The 21386-nt window shown below is 39.7% G+C and overlaps 1 protein-coding gene across 1 annotated transcript; it reads right to left on the reverse strand.

The window, feature by feature from the left end:
- Nucleotides 1-1979: 1979 nt before the first annotated feature.
- Nucleotides 1980-6696, reverse strand: LOC131257604 (putative disease resistance protein At1g50180). Its single transcript, XM_058258386.1, has 3 exons — nt 5100-6696; nt 3994-4444; nt 1980-2058 (listed from the first exon to the last, which is right to left on the reverse strand). The coding sequence occupies exons 1-3, from the start codon at nt 6694-6696 to the stop codon at nt 1980-1982; spliced, it is 2127 nt and encodes a 708-aa protein (XP_058114369.1).
- Between the last annotated feature and the right edge of the window lie 14690 nt (nt 6697-21386).

Consider the following 21386-nt stretch of genomic DNA (forward strand, 5'->3'; position numbering starts at 1 on the left):
TTCAAATTCTTATTCTACTAGGCCGCAGTCTCTCCTAAGCAGAGACACTTTCTGAAGTGTATCATATAATTATTTCCACACACACATGTACAAGTAACCTAGATGCACATTACTTAAAAATCAGTGGTCAGGCAATCCTGACCATCTGACCGGTGGGCCTTACCTGAAACATTGCGGGGCCAATCACAAGAACTCCTGTTTCTTTTGATTGAGCATTATATATGGTACCTAAACAGAAGTGGTAGCGTAAAACTTGGAACAGAGAATTTCAACGAAGCACAAGGGTTTTTCAGCTTGTGCAAGTTCGTCCTCTATTTACATGATTCAAACTGTTGATTTGATGGGCCATAGTCTAGAAGGTCCATGCAATGCACCAACTATTAAATAGTCTTCCAGATGTGAACTTCCTTGTGCAATTAGTGGCAACCAGATAGGCAGTTATGAAAGAAAATGTGGTAGCAGTCCACATTTAACCAAGGCCAAAGTTACACCTGCTAGGTTATTTCTATATGGGAGAATGGTGCATTTGAAATCAATGGTGGAACTGGGCTCAACTTGTCCAAACTGAAAACCAAAGCGCACTCTAGAAACTCTCTATCACGCACTGTATAATACATAAAGGAAAGAGTGGTCTCTAAAAAAAAATTTGCTTCCATTTCATCTCTCAATAGGAGTATTACATGAAAATATGCATTCTATATTACAAATCAAACATTACACAACCCTCGTGAAAGCTATTGAATGTATCTCCCAAAATGGCACAGGGTAACACATCAAAAGATTGTTAGGAAAACATACATTCATACATCCTCATGCTACAATTTGCAGTGTCATCCAAATCCTCATGCACCAATCACCATCAATTTGATGCCAGCCTCTTGATTGGGCGTCTAGGATTATCTCCATGAGAAATTGGAATGGACTACAAAATCTCACTCCATGTGCCACATAGAGATGCTAGGGAAAGGCCTTTGAAGCTTTATGGTTATTTATCATACTTAATTCTTCCCACGATCACCAGACCAGACCACATCTCGAGCCACCCTTCATTACAGAAGGAAACAAGGAAAGAAACCATCGAAAGGTAAATTCCCATGCCACCATTCTCCTTATTGGTCCAGTTGCTTCACATCTGTATGTCGTCACGGTCTATCATGTGAAAGAAAGAACCTGGAAATCAACCCACAATTAAAAAACTTGATAATTACATACTAGAATTTGCTAGCTTAAATCTGTAAACTCATTTGAAGCCTATACTTAATAAAACAGGAGGGAGTAAGTGTCCACGTGCCACAATCTGTACAAATGGGGCTGCTGTTGGAAGATCCAAACTATTGGTCAGATAGGCCCTCCCTTGGATGGAATATGCTCCAAAATTCCTTTTTTTCTTTGTGTTTTTTTTTTTTTTTTTTGAAAAAGGTGGGAGCACACCATCTGAATTTTATTCATGAGGCCAAAATTTATAACCAGCAGGGGAGGGGAAACAACCCAACCCTTTATAAAAACTCTATACAAGACTAAGGAGCCTCTTTCAAAAAGATATTACTGGATCCTCAATTTGACACTTTGGCAAGCTATCCTTAGAATACAACTACATTATACTTAGCTATAAGGGAGAGAGACTTGCCTCAGGATCAATGCCAAAGGTTGGAATAGATGAGTCAAGGACTCAAGCACACAAATATCTCCTGCAGAAACAAGCTGGGCATACCACCTAACCAAAACACAACAATAGAATAGGGTATCAGACAACCCCTGAGACTCAAAAGCCGTCAATGAGGGAACAACATAAATCAAATGTCATTTTAATTGTGTGTAAATTGAAATACAGTACGTATAATAATCAATAATAGCACATCGTAGCATGTTGAATGATAGGTAGCAAAAGCTATAGATGTTCTCATGCTGCAATTTGAAAACCTTGTCATCAAAGCATCTTACCGCCATTTATGGTAAAAGGAAGTGAAAAAAGAAATCATTTAAGGAAAATAGACTCCTGTGCCACCATTCTCCACATCCATCTCATCACGTCGCAAGTGTGGGTCATCACAGTCTCTCCTGCAAGGGAAAAAAAATTAAGTTACATGCTAGAATTTGTTTGCTTAAAAACTAAAAAATCAGTTAGTATCTACTTTAAAACTAGTTATGGATAAAATAGGAATATAAGTTCCTATCTGTTTGGCTGAAGTGTCCTTCTGCGAGCAATCCGTGTAAGTGGGGCTGTAGTTGGGAGATCTAGACTTGTATTTGATAGGCTCTACCACAGATGGATGATGCTCGAAACATCTTCGAAATTAAAGCTCCTAATCTGTCGATCAATGTCCTACAAAAGATAATTAGGAAAAAAATACAAAAATTATCTATGAAAAAAATGGCATGAGTATTGGACGATAGGGAACTTGCGTTTAAATGTGGTTGAAATATTACTAACATGAACCAAATCTTAAGCTCGGGATATGAAATTAATATTTTCATCCAATATTGGCTTCAAAGGATGGACCAACTTCAAACAAATTTAAATGTATTCGCTCCTTGATAAGTTTTCTATATTGTAAAGCCAATGCCAATACAAGGACCAAAACAAATTATGCCATATGATTGAAGTAGATCTAAGACAGAGGTTTGCTACTCCCACTCACATGTGGAGGCCTGCCCATCCACATGTGCCAAATTGCCAAATTAGAATACGGGTAAGAGATAAGAGCCTTCCATCAAGTGGGCAACACTGTTTAGAACTTTTGGCCTAAAAGTCAAGTTGTTTCATGCCTCAGTTGAACCTGTTTACAAAAAATCAAAAAATGTTTAGCCAAGCTTTCCGCTAGGACGACAATACTGATTAGATCTTCTTGTGTAAAACAGGTTTCTGCTCATCAATGGGGGCACAATCAGGTAATAGATATTTTTCTGGACATCCATTTGGTTTGAAAACAGGTCCACCTGTGGTGTGAAACAGCTTCACTTTGAAGCCAAAAGTTTTAAACAAGCGGGTCCACTTAAATGGAAAAATCTGTTCTCGCATGTTATGCTATATTAGCACATATATGTTAATTTGCATGTTGTGCAAGGCTCCGCCCACATGTGGGCTTAGCAAACCTCACTCAGAACTCATGCCTAGGTCCAAGAATCAGGTTGGTCACAAACCAAGTTCGCCAAACGTATGCTAAAATAATGGACAGGTTACATTTAATCTATATGTATGGCCTATCAGATGATAAGAGTTAGACTGACCTGAATTTTGTGCAGGGGAAGCTAGATTGTGGCCTGCACCTAATAAGCAGCTTTGATCATGCACACATGTCAACTCTGCGATGAGGCATTGTGGGCCTCCTCCCAAGCTTACACTCTAAATAACTCTTCCACTTTGAATAAGCATATTACATCCAAATATAGATGAAGTAATACATCTCAAGCATTACAGAAACCTTATTATATTGAAGTACCGAAGATTAATAGCTAAATCAAACCACATCCAAAAAAAAAAGAAAGAAAAAAAAGAAAGAAAGAAAAACCAACAAAGTGCATGACAATGTCATGCTATAGTTTGAAAACATCATCCAAATATCTCTCACCATTCATTCATGAGGAACCCATCAGAGAAACCATAAAAGGGAAATAAATTGTCATTCAAACCGTTCTCCGAGTGACGTCCAATTGCTTCGCTCGCGCCAAGTACTCCTATAAAAGCAAGAAATTATGTATCAAACAATCTCTAATTATATTGTAGCTTCTCCTATAAAAGCAAGAGTTTATATATCACAAAATCTATCATTAAAACTTCAAAATGATATGCTCCTATTTATGCTAAAACAACTCATGAGCAGAAATGGGCCATAATGCATTGGGGATGAAATCCACGCTCCCAAACAGGCCCTAAGATGTATGGATGCAAGCAATAAAAGGAAAGAAGCTAGCAGTAGATTTTCATAGCAAGACTTTAAAGCATTTAAAGGAACAAATTACTTAAACAATATAACTAGAATGTCACCTTATTACCATTCATTGATGTTGATGGAGGGTATGTGCCGAATCTTATGCCAATCCTCTCCTTTGCCCTTTCGAAGCCTTTTGTTGAATTCGACAGGCATTACCTGCAACTGCAGTTTCTGGAGGGTAGTGACGTGTTGCAGTCCTTCCGGAAGCATCTTCAAAAACTGGCAGTTGAAGATCCTTAAACGTAAAAGACTAGGCAAAGCTCCTTTCGCCACTTTCCACTCCTCTAACTGACCTAATTCTTCAAGATGTAAGAATTCCAGTCGAGGAAACCCTTTTGCAGTACAAGCCATTTCCTTTCCCCAATATGCATTACCAAACAATCTGAGAATGCGAAGGTTTTCCAACTTCTCCAACGTAGCCATTGGATCTTGATCTAAAAAGGATAGTGCCAAGGTGAGCTTGCTGAGATATGTTGAGAATTCACGAGACTCGGGTAACTTCTCTAACGTTCCTTCCAAACGCAACTTCTTTAATTTGCAAAGATGTGTAAAAGGCACCGACATTGGGAATGGGCATCTCGTCACTACCAACAGAGACTGGAGGCAGTCCATTTTGATAATCGATTCATACAATACCTCATCATACGTTCCTTCACCATTTTCTAAGATTGGTGAGCTTTCCCAAGCAACCATGCATCCATTTGCCAGCCAAAACGCATTTTAGCGTCTGGAGGTTACTTATCTGTTTAAGCCTTGTATGCCCTTCTATCACTCCCCACCTTCCCCCCCATCCCAAATAAATCGAGTCACCCACACTTCCCACTTGAAGATGTCTTAACTGTTGCATCTCCAGGAATTTACTGGGTAATGTGATTTCATAATTAAAAGAAGTCAGCGATAGAGTTTGTAAATTGGGAAGTTTTCCTATGGACGATGGTAAGCTTTCTAAAAAATCGCACCTACAGCTGAGGTATCTCAAATGGATTAGTTTACCTATTTGACTCTCTAACTTTTTAATGATTGCACCGTGTAGATGGAGCACCCTAAGCAATTTAAAGCCTCCGTACAGAAACTTCTCTTGTTCCCTTTGAAGCCATGTATAGCTTTGGGTGTAGATCAACACAGAGCGAAGGTGTGAAGTGAAACAGCTGAAGGATGTGTACTCACTTAAGTCGTTATTGTGAATTGCAAGTCGACGAGCACCAGAAGCAGGACGATTATTCACATTCCCACGGTGAACTTCGAGAAATTTACCTTCCCTAGCTTTTGCAATGGAGAGATCCCGCAACAGATCATGGACGCGACAACTTTTAATACGCCCACTTGAACGTCTGCTCGTGACTTGAACCAAACTTCTACGAACCAACTCCTGCAGATAATCTTCTCCAACCTCTTCGAATGTTTCTTCCCCTCTCTCTTCAAGCAACCCTTCTGCAGTCCACAGCCGAATCAAATCCTTGGTTTGGAATTCATAGTCCTCTGGAAAACTGCCTAGGTATAGAAAACACGATTTTAAGTAATAAGGCAGATCTTTATAACTCAAAGATAATATTTCATAGACTGGATGTTTTTCTGTGCTTAGTTGCCAGTGAATGCTCTTGGGAACATTCTCCCATTCCCATGGTTCTTTTCTTGATAAGAGGCCCCCAATGACTATGATCGCAAGAGGTAGACCATAGCAATTTTCCACAATCTCCCTTCCCAAAGTCTCAAATTGCTGAGGGCAACTGCCATCTCCCCCTAGGAATACTTTCTTGCAGAACAGTTTCCAGCTCTCTTCATTGTTTAGAAATCGCAGGTGATGGGGCCGGCTGGCTGCATCTGCATGCAAAGCTGTGTCTTTGTTGCGCGTGGTGAGCATGATCCTACTTCCATTGCTCACATCTGGGAAAGCATCCTTGAGAGCATCCCAAGCTTCGTTTGACCATATATCATCTACCACCATCAGGTATTTCTTCCCTTCCAAATACTCTGAAATTTTATTCCTCAGCTGTGAGACATTCATTTTTTTTACTCTCTTAAGCTCCTCCTTTGAGAGCTCCATATAGCAATTTATGAAGTCCAAAAGAAGATCTCTCAGACCAAACTCTTGCGATACAGAGATCCATGCAAAAGATTGAAAATGTGCTTTAACACGACTGTCGTTATAAACTTTCTTGGTAAGAGTGGTCTTACCGAGACCACCCATTCCAACTACAGAAACAACACGACGGCGCAACTCCCCGTTGGTCAGTCGGTCCACCAATATCTCCAAATCATTCTCAAAACCAACAAAATCTGGTTCTTGAGAAAGAGGAGAAGTGAGCCTCCATTCTTGGAGGCTGGGACCGGCGGAGCTTGTCCCTGCAGCTTCCTGGCTTATATCTTTAATTCTTAAAGCCGACCTACTTTCGGAGATAACACGGAACTTATTGTTTATCCGTTCGATATCCGAGCTCAACTTATAGCGAGCTATCAACTCACAGAAGATGCAAGCGTACCTTGTAATGCAGCCCATAAATCCTGTTCGCTTCAAGCGTGCTACCTTGTAGATAAAGTTGTCGATGACGTCTTCAGCTTCGTATGCAGCATCTCTCACGTTCAGCACCCAGTTCTTCACACCTTCATTTCTTTCTTGTCTGGCGTCTGCGTCTTTCAAGAAGCATTGCATAACCCTAAATTGTATGACGAGCAATTCGACTTTGTCGTCAACATCATATAAGGAAATGAGGGGATCAGCGAGTTTTTTGAGAAGTTGCGAAACAACAGCCTCAACAGCGACCATCTTTCCTCACTTTTTTTTTTCTCGCAAGAAAGAAATTCAGTTCAAAGCTTTGTTTCTCTTTACTTCTATGTTGAATGTCTCTCTATTTATAGAGGCCAACTGGCCTGGTCAGGCAACGAAATAGTCACCGTTCGTCTTGTAGACTTTACTGACGATGATCCTCCACAGTAACGCACATGTGAAATTTTAGAGAGTAAAAGATATTGGCTTAATTCCCCAATGTCATCAATGATCGTAGATGCGAGAGCATGAATTTATTGCTGTTGATTGGAGATTAATACCGACGGATCAAGGGCTAGAATTTGCCTGACTTTCGAGAGCGGATTGCCAACCTACGTACTTTACTTTGGCATTGTGAGTAAATCTCTCGAAGTCCACGCGTGATGTACGTGTATTATCCACGCCATATCCATCCGTTTTATCAACTTATTTTAGATCATGACCCTAAAATTGAAGCATATCCATAGTTCAAGTGGGCATGGAGTGTGTGTACTGACATGGGTGTGTTCCACAGATATATTCTCATGCCATCCCAGGGTCCACAGCTATGTTCTCATGCCATCCATCTACCGTTGAGACCTTCCCAGGGTCCACAGCTATGTTCTCATGCCATCTACCGTTGAGACCTTCACAGGGTCCACAGCTATGTTCTCATGCTTGTTCATTCGGTAACAGAGAAATGGATGAAGGGACAATACAAATATCAGCTGGATTGAAAATTTCTATAGTCCCGACGAAGCTTTCAATGGTATACATTTAATTCCCATGGGGGTGACTAACATGGAGTGTGTGTACTGTTTTTTTTTTCCAATGATATAATCCACCCGATATTTGGATTTGCATAATTTTCGTATAGCCGCGTGAATAGATACATAATATAAAACGAGTTCATCAAGGTGGGCCCCACGGATTGGGTAACACCTAAACGGCTTCCAAAAGTTTTGGACCGAAGTGCTTCCACACCAACTCGGTGAAAAGGCAATGCGTTGCGGATCTGATAACGCGTTTTCTCAACCACGGACGAATAGGCGAGAAGACGGCCCTTGGATGCCTTACCTCTTTGTCAGGTCTTTATTTTATTTTATTTTTTTTACCGCAGTGTAGCGTGAGCACCCAATGTAAGTGGAACTGAATCAGATCTTCGGCCGTACCGTAGTGTATGTATTTTATCCACTCGGTTCATTCATTTTTTCAGGATCATTTTATATAGTGAATCAAAAAATTAGATATATCCAAATCTTAGATGGACCACACAATAAAAAATATTAATGATTGATTGTCCATAATTTAAAATTTATTGGGGACTACAAAAGTTTGGGATCAAGCTGATACATTTATATTCCTTTTGTCCAAATCCGTGTGACTTAATCTAAGGATGGAAAATAAACATTACAGTGTATCCAAAGAAGTTTTTAAGGGTGGTTGTTTAGTGACCATTGTTTCTTATGATATAGCCTTTAGACTTTGATCTGCTTCAGCTCCTTTAATAGGTTTCTCAACCAAATTCCCTCACAGATGGTGGACGATGCTGCCACGTACTCTGCTTCAAATGTGGACAGGGCAACCACACTGCTTCTTCGAATTCCATGTGAAAGCAGTCGTTCCGAGATAGAATACATAGCAAGTGGTGCTCTTTCTTCCATCTTAGTCACCTCCCCAATCACTATCTAAGTATCCATGAAGCATTGCTTCATCATCGTATGGATAGAAAAGATCGAATTCCATTGTTCCTTTGACGTACCTGAGGATTCTTTTTGCGGCTAGCCAATGTGATTCTTTTGGTGCTTCCATGTACCTACTTAGAAGCCCAACACTGTAGACGATATCTAGCCTTGTGATTGTGAGGTACCTTAGGCTTCCAATCAGACTTTTGAACATAGTCGAGTCAACGCTTCTCCCTTCTTCGTCCTTTGTCAGTTTTAAGCCTGTTACTACATGCGTGTTTACGACATTGCAATTGGCCATCTTGAACTTTTCACGTAATTCCTTGACATACTTTTTCTAAGATATATAGATGCCACCATGTTGTTGCTTCACTTCAATGCTCAGAAAAAAGGACATCAGACCTCTGTCGATCATCTCGAACTCCTTAAATATGGCCTTCTTGAATTCATCAAACATCGATCGATTGTTTTCTTTAAACAGCAAATCATCAACATATAGGCACGCTATAAGCATATCGCCATAAGCATTCTTCTTGATGTAAACTGTATGCTCATATGGATATTGGGCGAAACCGTTCTCTTGAAGATAGTTGTTGATGCGTGCATTCCAAGCACGTGGAGCTTGCTTCAACCCATAAAGGGCTTTCTTCAATCAATACACCTCGTGTTCCTCCCCTTGCATAACAAAGCCTTCGGGTTAGTCAACATAGACATTTTCTTCTAGAATTCCATTTATGAATGTAGATTTCACATCCAGTTGGTTGATTATCCAATTGTGATGGGCTGCAAGGGAGATAATCATCCTCAGAGTGTCAAGGCGAGTAACAGAAGCGAAGACTTCTTCATAGTCTACCCCGTACTTCTGTTTGTAGCCCTTTACTACGAGCATTGCCTTGTAGCGATCGATTTTACCATCATCATTTTCGCTTAATCTTGTACACCCATTTGACGCCAATAGTTTTCTGACCATTATGAACCGTAGTCAACTCCCATGTGTTATTTTTCTCAATGGCATGAATTTCTTCTTTCATAGTGATTCTCCAACATTCTTCTTTTATGGCCTCTTGAAATATCAGAGGCTCGTGATCTGCATACAGGCAGAAAATATTGATCTCTTTAGTTAGTTCATAGATGTCGCTTAAGCTTCTCATTTTTATAGGTGTCATGGGTGAGGACGAGTTGATCGAATTTTGACTTGATGAAGTACTTACAAGAGTGATGGAATGTACTCCTGGACTTCTGTGTACTAATGATGCGGCCGAAAAAGGTGTTGCGGGCGTTTTCTCTTGACGGTCATGCCTTTCTTCATGTTCTTCTGTTTCGACTTGAATATCTTTGGTCGATTCTTCATCGTTCCATTTCCAAGCTTCTTCCTCACTAAAGACCACATATCTACTTACCACTACTTTATTAGTTAGTAGGTTGTAGAGCTTGTACGCCTTCGATTCTTCATTGTAGCTGATGAAGATGCACTTCTCGCCACGATCATCAAGCTTTTTCCTTCTCGCTTATAGAACTTGAGCATAGGCGACACACTCAAAGATTTTAAGGTGTGCCACGCTCGGCTTGTATCCACTCCCTGCTTCTTGTGATGTCATGAACCTGACACTCTTAGTCGGACACCTATTAAGCAGATAGGCGGTACATACAACTGCCTCTACCCAGAAATTCTTTGGCAGACTTTTCTCCTTCAGCATAGTCCTCGTCATGTCGAGGATGATGCGGTTTTTTCATTCCACAATTCTACTCTATTGTGGTGTGTAAGCTACAGTGTGTTGTTGCTTAATGCCATGTTCCTTGCAATATTCTCGAAAAACATTTAAGGTGTACTCCCCACCTCTGTCAGATCTAAGGGTTTTGATTTTAAGACCACTTTCTTTTTCAACAAGGGCTTTAAAATTTTTTAAAACAGTAAAAGCAACAGACTTCTCTTTGATTACATACACCCACAAATTTCTACTGAAATCATCAATGAAAGTAATAAAGTATTTATTACCTCCAAGAGAGATTAGCTTCATTGGTCCACGGATGTCAGTGTGAACCAGTTGCAACGATTCTCTTGCTCTTCAGGATACTCCATTCGGAAATGAGTTCTTTTACTGTTTTTCAAATATGCATGCCTCACACACAGGTTCTAGAGCTTCAATAGCAGGCTAGTTATGCACTATGCTTGATGAGGACAGAAGTTTCAGGCTATTGAAATTTAGATGACCAAAGCAAAGATGCCACAACCAAGAATCATTATTTGCTTTTCCATAAAAACATTTCTCAAGCATTATGTTTATATGAAGAGGAAACATACGATTCTTCACCATTTGGACTTTCACAATTAAACGTCCATGCATATCTCTTATGGAAAGAGAAGAGTTTTCCATGTGTACGACATATCCCTTCTCAAGGAGTTGGCCGATACTGAGGATGTTATTTTTCATGTTTGGTACATAATACACATTAGAGATGTAATTTGGCATACCATTCTTTTAATAGAGTTTAACTTTTCCTTTACCTATCACGGGTACCTTTGATGAGTCGCCAAAACTCACGTTGCCACGAACTCCTTCTGTGAGTTCCACGAACAATTCTTTGTTACCACTCATGTGGTTGCTTACACCATATCAAGATACCACACATCTGGTCATTCACATGCATTTTCTTGTGTCTTCTTGTTCATAGTGTGATACTTCGACATAGTTGGATCGCTTGTCTTGATTCACCGGCTTACTCCAACAATTAGATGCATAGTGGTCAAGCTTGTTGCAATTATAGCACTGGATGTTTTTTTTACTTCCCCGTCCACACATCGATTTGCCTCTACCATTTCCTCTTCTACGAAAATTGGTATTTTTCTGCTAGTTTTGTTGATGGCTTAGATTATATCCACGCCCTCTGCCTCTTGCACGATTGCTAGTGCCATAGTCCCCTCGTTGTGTATGGTCATTCTTTTTTTTTTTTTTTCATTTAAAGTCAACGTAGACTCTAAGGCATGTTTAAGCATTGAACTGGCATTCTTTTACATTCATTGCTCATGCACTTGTAACGATCCCATCAACTCTTCAATGGACAATTTTTTCAAGTCCTTTGATTCTTCGATCGCCACAACTACATGTTCAAACTTGGTTGTGAGAGATCGCAGTGCCTTTTCCATGACACGTATGTCTTCAACTTTTTCACCATTTCTTTTTAAATTGTTAATAATAATAATTAAACGTGAGAAGTAGTCAGAGATACTTTCACCTTCCTTCATGTGCGCCGCTTCGAACTCGGTTCTTAGTGTTTGAAGGCGAACCCGTGTCACTCGATCAACACCCTTTAAGATGATGCTAAGGGTACCCCAAGCTTGCTTGTTTGATGTTGCTTCGACAATCTTTTCAAAGATTGATTTATCTAACCCTTGAAGGAGGAGAAACAAAGCCCTGTTTCATTAGGTCCGCACATCAACTCATTGAAGATGGAAGCGTACCTTTTAATGTAGCTGACAAATCCAGTTCGCCTCAAGTGTGCTACCTTGAAGATAAAGGTGTCGAGGACGTCCTCAGCATCATATGAAACATCTCTCACATCCCCCACCCAGCCCTTAACTCTTCCATCTCCTTCTTGTTTGGCATCTGCATCTTCCAAAAACGTTTCATCCGCCCAAATTCGTCCTCTAGCCATTTGACTTCATCACTAACCCCATGTAATAAAATGGCTTCTCTAATGAGTGGGTCAGCAAGTTTTTGGAGAAGGATCTAGACAACAGACTCAACAATGGCCATCTTTCCTCACTCTCTTTTCTCTCACAAGAAAGAAATTCAGATAAAAGCTTGGTTTCTCTTCACTTCAAGTTGCAGGTCCCTTTACTTACAGAGGCCAACTTGACCGGTCATGAGACAAAACAATCATGGTTCGTTGCTACTCAATGGTTGACGTTGTTGTTCAATTGATGAATCTAGACCATCCATCTTGTAGACTTTACTGACGATGATCCTCCACAGTAACGCACATGTGAAATTTTAGAGAGTAAAAGATGCTGGCTTAATTCCCTAATGTCATCAATGATTGTATATGCGAGAGCATGAATTTCTGTTGATTGGAGATTAATACCGCCGGATCAAGGGCTAGAATTTGCCTGACTTTCGAGAGTGGATTGCCAACCTACGTACTTTGGCATAGTGAGTAATCTCTCTAAGTCCACGTGTGATGTATATGTATTATCCACGCTATATCCATCCGCTGTACCAGCTTATTTTAGATCATGACCCTAAAATTGATGCATATCCATGGTTCAAGTGGACCATACAGAGGAAACAGCAAAGATAATAACCATCTGCCGTTGAAACCTTCCCAAGGTCCACAGTTTTGTTTACATGCCACCTAACTTGTTCCATGGGTTACAGAGACATGGATGGAGGAAAAATACAAATATCAGCTAGATTGAAAATTTCTATAGCACAAGGAAGTTTTCAATGGTACACATTTAATTCCCACTGTTTATGCTATTGTGGTGTACTTCTAGCCTCGGATATATATGCTTTGATTTTGAGTTCGTACTCTTAAAGAGTGCGGATCTTCTGTTTCCTGGAGTCAGGAACTTCCTTACACCGGTGTTTTCATTGGTCAACGTCACTGTAAATGCCATATCATCATATTTTTTAAAATATATTAGAAAAGGTACATTTAATAAGAACTATAACAGAGACGTTAAACGGAAGCGGTTTGCGTGCTAAGTAACTCAGTATGGTAAGTGCACTGAGTAAAGCCTGTGGAGCCCAACGTCATTCGTGCATTGTATCAACCCCATCCATCTCTTTTATCATCTAATTTTAGAGTTTTACAATAAAAATTAATCATATCCAGAGATCAAGTGGACCACACCACCTGAAATAGTGTGAATTGAATTCTACCGTTGAAAAGTTTTTGGGGGCCCACAGAAGTTTTATATCAAGATGATATTTGTTTTTTCCATTCATCCATGTCTTTGTGATCTTATGAATAGTTTGGATGAAAAATAAACATCATTGGGGACTTAGAAACATTTCAATGGTGAAAACCAATAGTTCCACTATTTCCTTTGGTATGGTCTACTTGAGCTTTTGATATACTTCTGTTTTGGGCTCAACTCCTGAAATGATTTGAAAAAATGGATGGACAGTGTGGATAAACCACATGAATTCACAGTGGGCCCAATGGAGTTTACTTAGTACGATAAGACTCGGTACGCATTTCGATTTCACGTGTTCAACGCGACGCAAATTTCCTGCCAAAGCCTTTTGCAGTAAGATCCTGCACAAGGATTCTGGATGGGCCCATTGTGATGTTTGTGATAAATCCAACCCGTTCATCCATTTTTAGATATCATTTTAGGACATCATACCAAAACTAAGGTGTATACAAGACTCAAATGGGCCACACGAGAGGAAACAGTGGGGATTTAGTGTCCACCATTGAAATATTTATATGGCCACAAAAGTTTTGCATCGGTCTAATATTTTGGTGTTTTCAATTCATCATAGTAAAAATGACTTTATAAACAGTTTGGATGGCATATAAACATTAAGAGGCCTAGGAAGGTTTCAATAGTAGGAATTTCTTTCTCCACTGTTTCATCTGGTATGGCCCAGTAGAGTTTTTGATCATCCTAATTTTTGGTTACATGTCTTAAAATGAGCTCTAAAAATGGATAAATGGATTGAAATTCTTATAAACATCACGGTGGACCCCACCATACTTCCCAGCACTGGAACTTCATGCCCAGTGAATCCGCGTCCACGGTTTCTATTGGAAATGGATTAGCTACTCCCCTGCTACTCGGTGCTATGTGGGCCCACTATGATGTATGTGTTTCATCCATGCCATCCATCTATTTTTCTAGATCATTTTATGGTCTAAGACCAAAAATGAGGTATAACCCAATCTCAAGTGGACCACATTACATGAAACAGTGTTGAATGAACGTTGATCATTAAAAACTTTTTGGGGGCCATAAATGTTTTGGATCAAGCTGATCTTTGTTTTTTCCCTTCATCTGGGTCTTTATGACCAAACCAACAGATTGGATGTCGAATAAACAGTACGGTGGGCCTTAGGAGGACTTTAATGATGAATATCCAATCACCATTGTTTTCCTGTGGTGTGGTCTATATGAGATTTATATCCCTCTCATTTTTGGGATCAACCCCTAAAATTATATATAAAAATCGATTAACGGAATGGATGAAACACATACATCATGGTGGGGCCCACAGAGCACCGACCACCACCACCGAGCTGGTGGTACGGGGAGTAGCCAATCTGCTTTCGTTTCCATTTGGGATTCAGCACCACATTGAGTAGTGAAACTTGCTATTGAAGTGATGTCACATATTTATATGGGTCCCACTATGATGTATGTTTTGTATCTACACTGTCCATTCATTTGGAGAGATCATTTTAGGGCATGAGCCAAAGAATGAATCAGATCCAAAACTCGAGTGGACCCCACCACAGAAAATAGTGGAGAGAGTCACGCCCACCATTTATTACGACTGAATCCAATCCAAACCTCGTCACTTTGTCTACTGAACCCTGTCACTTTGTATTGTAACCCCGTCACTTTGTCTACTGAACCCCGTCGCTTTGTTTATTAAACCCCGTCACTTTGTCTAGTGAACCCCATCACTTTGTACTGCAACTCCGTCACTTTGTCTACTGAATCCCGTGACTTTGTACTGCAACCTCGTCACTTTGTCTACTGTACCCCGTCACTTTGTAAAGCAACCTCGTCACTTTGTCTATTGAACCATATTACTTTACACTGCAACCTCGTCACTTTATCTATTGTATCCCATCACTTTGTACTGCAACCCCGTCACTTTGTCTACCGAACCCCGTTACTTTGTACTACAACCTCATCACTTTGTCTAGTGAACCCCGTCACTTTGTACTGCACCCTTGTCATTTTATCTAGTGAACCCCGTCACTTTGTACTGCAACCCTATCACTTTGTCTATTGAACCCTATCACTTTGTACTGCAACATCGTCGCTTTGTCTACTGTACCCTGTTACTTTGTGCTGCAATCTCGTCACTTTATCTAGTAAACCCCGTCACTTGGTACTACAACCTTGTCACTTTGTCTACTGAACCCCGTCACTTTGTACTACAACCTCGTCACTTTGTCTACTGTATCCCGTCACTTTGTCTACTGAACCCCGTCACTTTTTACTACAACCTCGTCACTTTGTCTACTATATCTCGTCACTTTGTGCTACAACCTCGTCATTTTGTACTGCAACTCTATCACTTTGTCAAATGAACCCATGACTTTGTCTATTGAAACCCCGTCATTTTATTTGATAAACTGCTATTTTATCTAGTGAAATCCTCTCACTTTGCACAGTAGCATCGTCACTTTATCTAGTGGAACCAAGTCACTTTATTCGAAAACTCATCATTTTATCAAGCAAAACCCTATCAATTTGTCTGGCAACCCCATCACTTTATCTAGTGAAACATCGTCACTTTGTTTAATGGAACCTCGTTACTTTGTCCAATAATCACGTCACTTTGTCTAGTAGAACCTTGTCACTTTGTCTAGCACCTCTTTCACTTTATTTAGTGAAATCCTGTCACTTTTTCTAGCAACTTCATCACTCTCTTTCTAGTAGAACTTTGTCACTTGATATAGTAGACCTTTGTCACTTTATCTTACTACATATTCTCTTTGTCTGGTAAAACCACATCACTTTGTCCAGTAACCCAATCACTTTGTCTAGTGAACCTTATCACTTCGTCTAATAGCCTCGTCACTTTGTCCAACAATCTCACAACTTTGCCTAGTAAAACCCAATCACTTTATCTTCCAACCTCGTCACTTCGTTTAGTGGAATCGGGTCACTTTGTCTGGCAACGTCCATCACTTTTTTCCAGAATCTGTAACTTTATCTAATGGAACCCTATTTTTTTTTGTCTCATTTAACCTTATTACTTTGTTTAGTGGAATTGTGTTGCTTTGTCGGACAACCTCATCACTTTGTTTAATATAACTCTGTCACTTTGTCTAATAACTTCGTCACTTTGTCCAATGAATCCCATCATTTTGTCGGTGGCCCTACATGATTTAAGGCCCACGTTGAATTGTGCCCTATATAATGTAGGTTAGAGGTGGGCATCGAGTCGATTCGAACCGAGTCAAGGCCAATCCGACTCGATTCAGTTTTGAAATATGCCTAACCCAAACTCGACCTGACTCGGTACGGAGTCCAACATGCCTAACCCGATCCAAGTCTGGGTTTGTCCTAGACTAATTCAGACTGAATCTGACCCGATCACAATTTTCGATTTAGGTCAAGAAATAATATGAGAAGACGGATGAATGGAGTAGATATACAACGCATAGATCAAGGTGGGCCCACGGTGAGGATCCTATAGACATCGCTCATCCTGGGCCGCAGCTAATATCCCTTGCTAATCAAGCAGATTTTGTAAATATTTTTTTGATCTTATCAAATTGTCGTGAGATGACATGGCCTAATTAAATTTTAGAAGAAAGAAATTAGAGGTGGATTAGCTACCGACATGTTGAGTAGCTAGACTCACTACTGAAGTGACACCACCAAGTTCTGTGGGGCCCACCATGATGTACATGTTGTATCCACATTGTATATCCATTTGGAGAGATCATTTTAGGGCATGATCAAAAGAATGAGGTAGATCCAAAGTTGGAGTGAACCCCACCATAGAAAATAGTGAGGAGAGTAAGAAGGTCCACCATGATTTTTATTTGAGATATAACCTGTTCATAAGTTAACACAAATATTAAAGAAGCGGAAACACAAATATCAGCTTGATCTTAAACTTTTGTGGCCCTTAGAAGTTTTTAATGGTGAGCATACTCTCTTTATTATTTTTTTTGGTGGAGTCCACTCGAGTTTTAGATCTGATTCATTCTTTGGCTCATGCCTTAAAATGATCTCTCCAAATGAATGGACAGTGTGGATACAAAACATTACATCATGGTTAGATCGACATAACTAAGTGACGTCACTTTAGTAGCGAGTCTCGCTACTCAACCTGTGCGCTGAATCCCTAAATGAAAACTTAAATAAAAATCACAGTGGACCTTAAGTTAACATAGACATTGAAGAAGGGAAAACACAAATAGCAGCTTGATGGAAAACTTTTGTGACCCTTTGAAGTTTTTAATGACGGGCATGACTCTCTCCAGTGTTTCTGTGATGGGGTCCACTCGAGTTTTGAATCCAATTCATTTTATGGCTCATGCCCCAAAATGATCTCTCCAAATGGATGGATGGTGTGGATACAAAACATACATCATGGTGGGTCCCACATAACCATGTGACATCACTTTGTAGTAGTCTCGCTACTTAACCTGTGTGCTGAATCCTCAAATAGAATGTAGTTGATTGCGGGAACGGATTGGCTACTCCCCTTGCCACCGGCTCGGTGGCTGGTGGTCATCCATTTTTACATATAATTTTAGGGTTTTATCCAAGAATTAGTGGTATATAAATCTCAGATGAACCACACCGCAGGAAAACAATAGTGATTGGATATCCACCATTAAAATCCTCCTAAGGCCCACTGTACTGTTTATTTAACATCCAATCTTTTGATTAGGTCATACAGGCCTAGATGAAAGGAAAAAAACAAAGATAAACTTGATTCAAAACTTTTATGGCCCCAAAAAGGTTTTTAATGGTCAACGCTCATTCAACACTGTTCCTGTAATGTGGTCCACTTGAGATTGTAATATACCTCATTCTTTTTCTCAGATCATAAAATGATCTGGAAAAATAGATGAACGGCATGGATGAAACACATACATCATGTTGGGACCCACGGAGCATCGACCACCGGTCATTGGCCGGTGGCAGGGTGAGTAGCCAATCCGTTTCCGTTGATTGCATGGTGAGTACCTTACTATGTCAGCGTACTGAGTAAACTCCATGGACTCCACCATGATTTTATGTATTTTATCCGCTTCGTCTATAAATCTTACTAGATAATTTTAGGGCTTGAGACTAAAAATAAAGCATATACAATGTTAAAGTGGACCACACCATAGGAAACAGTTTAATTGAATGTTTACCATTGAAAATTTCTCGGGGCTACAAAATTTTTGGATCAAGCTTATATTTGTGTTTTCTCTTCATCCATGCCTTTATGATCTTATGAACTGGTTGGATGATAAAGAAACATCACTGTGGGGCCTAGCAAGGTTTCAACAGTGGAAATCATTATCCCCACTGTTTACAGCGGTATGATCCACTTAATATTTGGAGATACTTTAATTTTTGGCTCAACCCTTTAAATTAGATGGAAAAACGGATGGACGACCTGGATAGACAACATACATACAAGGTGGGCCCAACTACGGCGAGAACAAGAGCTTGCCGTAATCAGTATGCAATTCAATTTCCAAGCAAAACCATTTTAATGTATTTAACAGTGTTATATATTTTCTGAAATATAATTTTTTTAATATATTTAAAAAATCTGATGATGTGGCACTTACAGTGATGTTGACCAATGAAAACGTTGGAGTCAGGAACTTCCTGACTCCAGGAAACAGAGGATCCACACTCACTCTCAAAATGTCACGGAAGAATAACAGATGGACCGCGTGATGAGATACATGAATGATGCGCTTACTTTTAGAAAATTAAACCCTGCTGCAAAGTTTTGACAGTGGATTAAGTGGCAGCTGGGATCTGGCTGTGGGGCTCGTGTTGTATATCCATTCTCTCCATCCATTTTTCCAGCTCATTTTAGCTCATGGTCTAGAAATTTAATAAGATCAAAATCTCATGCGGACAACACCGTAAGAAACAGTGATGACTGAATGCTCACCATTAAAAACTTTTCAGGTCTTATCATAAGCAGATCTGTAATGTTTTTTCCATCCAACCCATTGACACCGTTAACCATATCTGGATGAAGGTAAAATACAAACACCAGCTAGATCCAAAACTTTTGTGATATACAGAGAGCTTTATTTTTTCGCACAGACACACACCCACACGCATTCTGAATTTCATCACCTATGGGTGCTTGAACGCTTCACCTGGTGTTGAAAATCTTTTGAGTCGATAGAAAGCTCCAACGGGACGGGGGACGCGGATTTCCGCATTTGGCAGGAAGTTCATGAACAAGGATGGCCCCTATCGATATGTTTTTGTAAAATCCAATCTGTTCATCTGTTTTGAGAACTCATTTTAGTACGTGAGATGAAAAGAATAGAGGTATCTAACACTCAAGTAGGCCACATGAGAGGAAAATGTGGGAATTCAATAAGCACCGTTGAAGCATTCTTATGGCCATAAAAGTTCTGTATCACGCTATATTATTGGTGTTTTCATTTGAAATGGCTTTATAAACAGGTTAAGTAGCAGGTAAACATTAAGGTGGAGCCAAGAAGGTTTCAACAGTGGAAATTTCTTTTCTCAATTTTCGTATGACTCACTTGAGTTTTGTATCCACTTCATTTTTCGTCTCACGTCCTACAGAAAGTACCTTTTTTTTTTTTTTTTTTTTTTTTTTTCCAGTGATACGATGATCCAACCGATATTTGTAAACGCATTCATCAAGGTGGGCCCCATGGTTAGGGTAACACCTAATCAGCTACCAAAGTTCTTGGCGCCGAATGATTTCGCACCGACTCAGGTGCAAAGGCACGCGCGTTTTCTTTACGGCCGAGTGAGAGGTGAGAAGACAGGCGTGATGCCTTTTCTCTTTTTCAGGACTTTTCTCGTCTCTCTCTGTTTTTTTTTTTTTTTTTTCCTTAATGGAGCATGAGCACCCAATGTAGGTTGAACGGATTAAGATCTTTGGCCCCAACATAGTGTATGTATTTTATCCACTCCGTTCACTCATTTTTTTCAAGATATTTTATATAGTGAATCAAAAAATTAGATAGATTCAAATCTTAGATGGACCACACAATAAAAAAGATTAGTGATTGATTGTCCATAATTAAAAAAATTAATTAGGGAATACAAAAGTTTTGGGGAATATATATTGCTTTTGTCCAAATTTGTGTGACTTAATCTAAATGTTGGATGGAAAACAAACATTACAGTGTATCCTAAGAAGTTTTTAATGATGGTTGTTTAGTGACCATTGTTTTTTATGGTATGGTCTTTAGACTTTGATCTACTTCATTTTTAGTATTTTCCTATTAAACGATATGAAAAAATTGATGGACGGCGTGGATATACAAAACATACATCAGTCAAGGAAATATCCCATAGCATGTTACACCAGAGAATACTTAGGCCTGTTTGATTTTCCAGTGCAACGGTATTTACCAGGGAAATGATATATTTACAAGGCACCTGATTTGACAGCTTACTTTTCTAACCGAAACATTACAAAATATACATGGGTCCCTCTGTGATGCATTTCGCTTATCAACACCGTTCATCCCTTATGCCTTTTGAATTTATAGTATGAACAAAAATATGAGTTACATCCAAAACTCATGTAGACCACACTATACGAAAACATGAATCGAATGTTTACCGTTAAAAACTTTGTGAGGCCACGTTTTCTTTTGGAGTGGGCCACATGAGTGTTGCATCATCTTCATTTTTTGGCTCATACTTCAAAATATTGTGATAAAACATATGGACGGAATTGATATATCATATAAGTTACCTTGAGGTTCAAAAGTTTTAAATAGTTATTTGAACCGATTCCCAATGCAAAAGTTTTTCCTGAATTTTCAAACGGATGAAATAGTAATAGTTACCCTGGGTATTTACCCGGAAATCAAACACGCCCTCAATTCACGGATGAGTGACGGGTCCTCCACTCTCATTAACTTTTTTGTTTCGAGGGGCGACGCGTCCTCCACATTCATTAGCTATTTTTTTTTTCTTTTAAAAGGAAAATTTCCCCGTCGCCCCATGTTTGCCACCCCACTAGGGATCGATACCAAGGCCTCAAGATTGAAAGGGGTATCTCCACTCAATCTGCCAGTTGAGCTATGGATCCGAGCGTGCTCACTATTATTTACCTATACCAACGGTATGCTGCATTTTGAAAT

Source organism: Magnolia sinica, chromosome 10, assembly GCF_029962835.1.
Source record: "Magnolia sinica isolate HGM2019 chromosome 10, MsV1, whole genome shotgun sequence".
Taxonomy (NCBI): domain Eukaryota; kingdom Viridiplantae; phylum Streptophyta; class Magnoliopsida; order Magnoliales; family Magnoliaceae; genus Magnolia; species Magnolia sinica.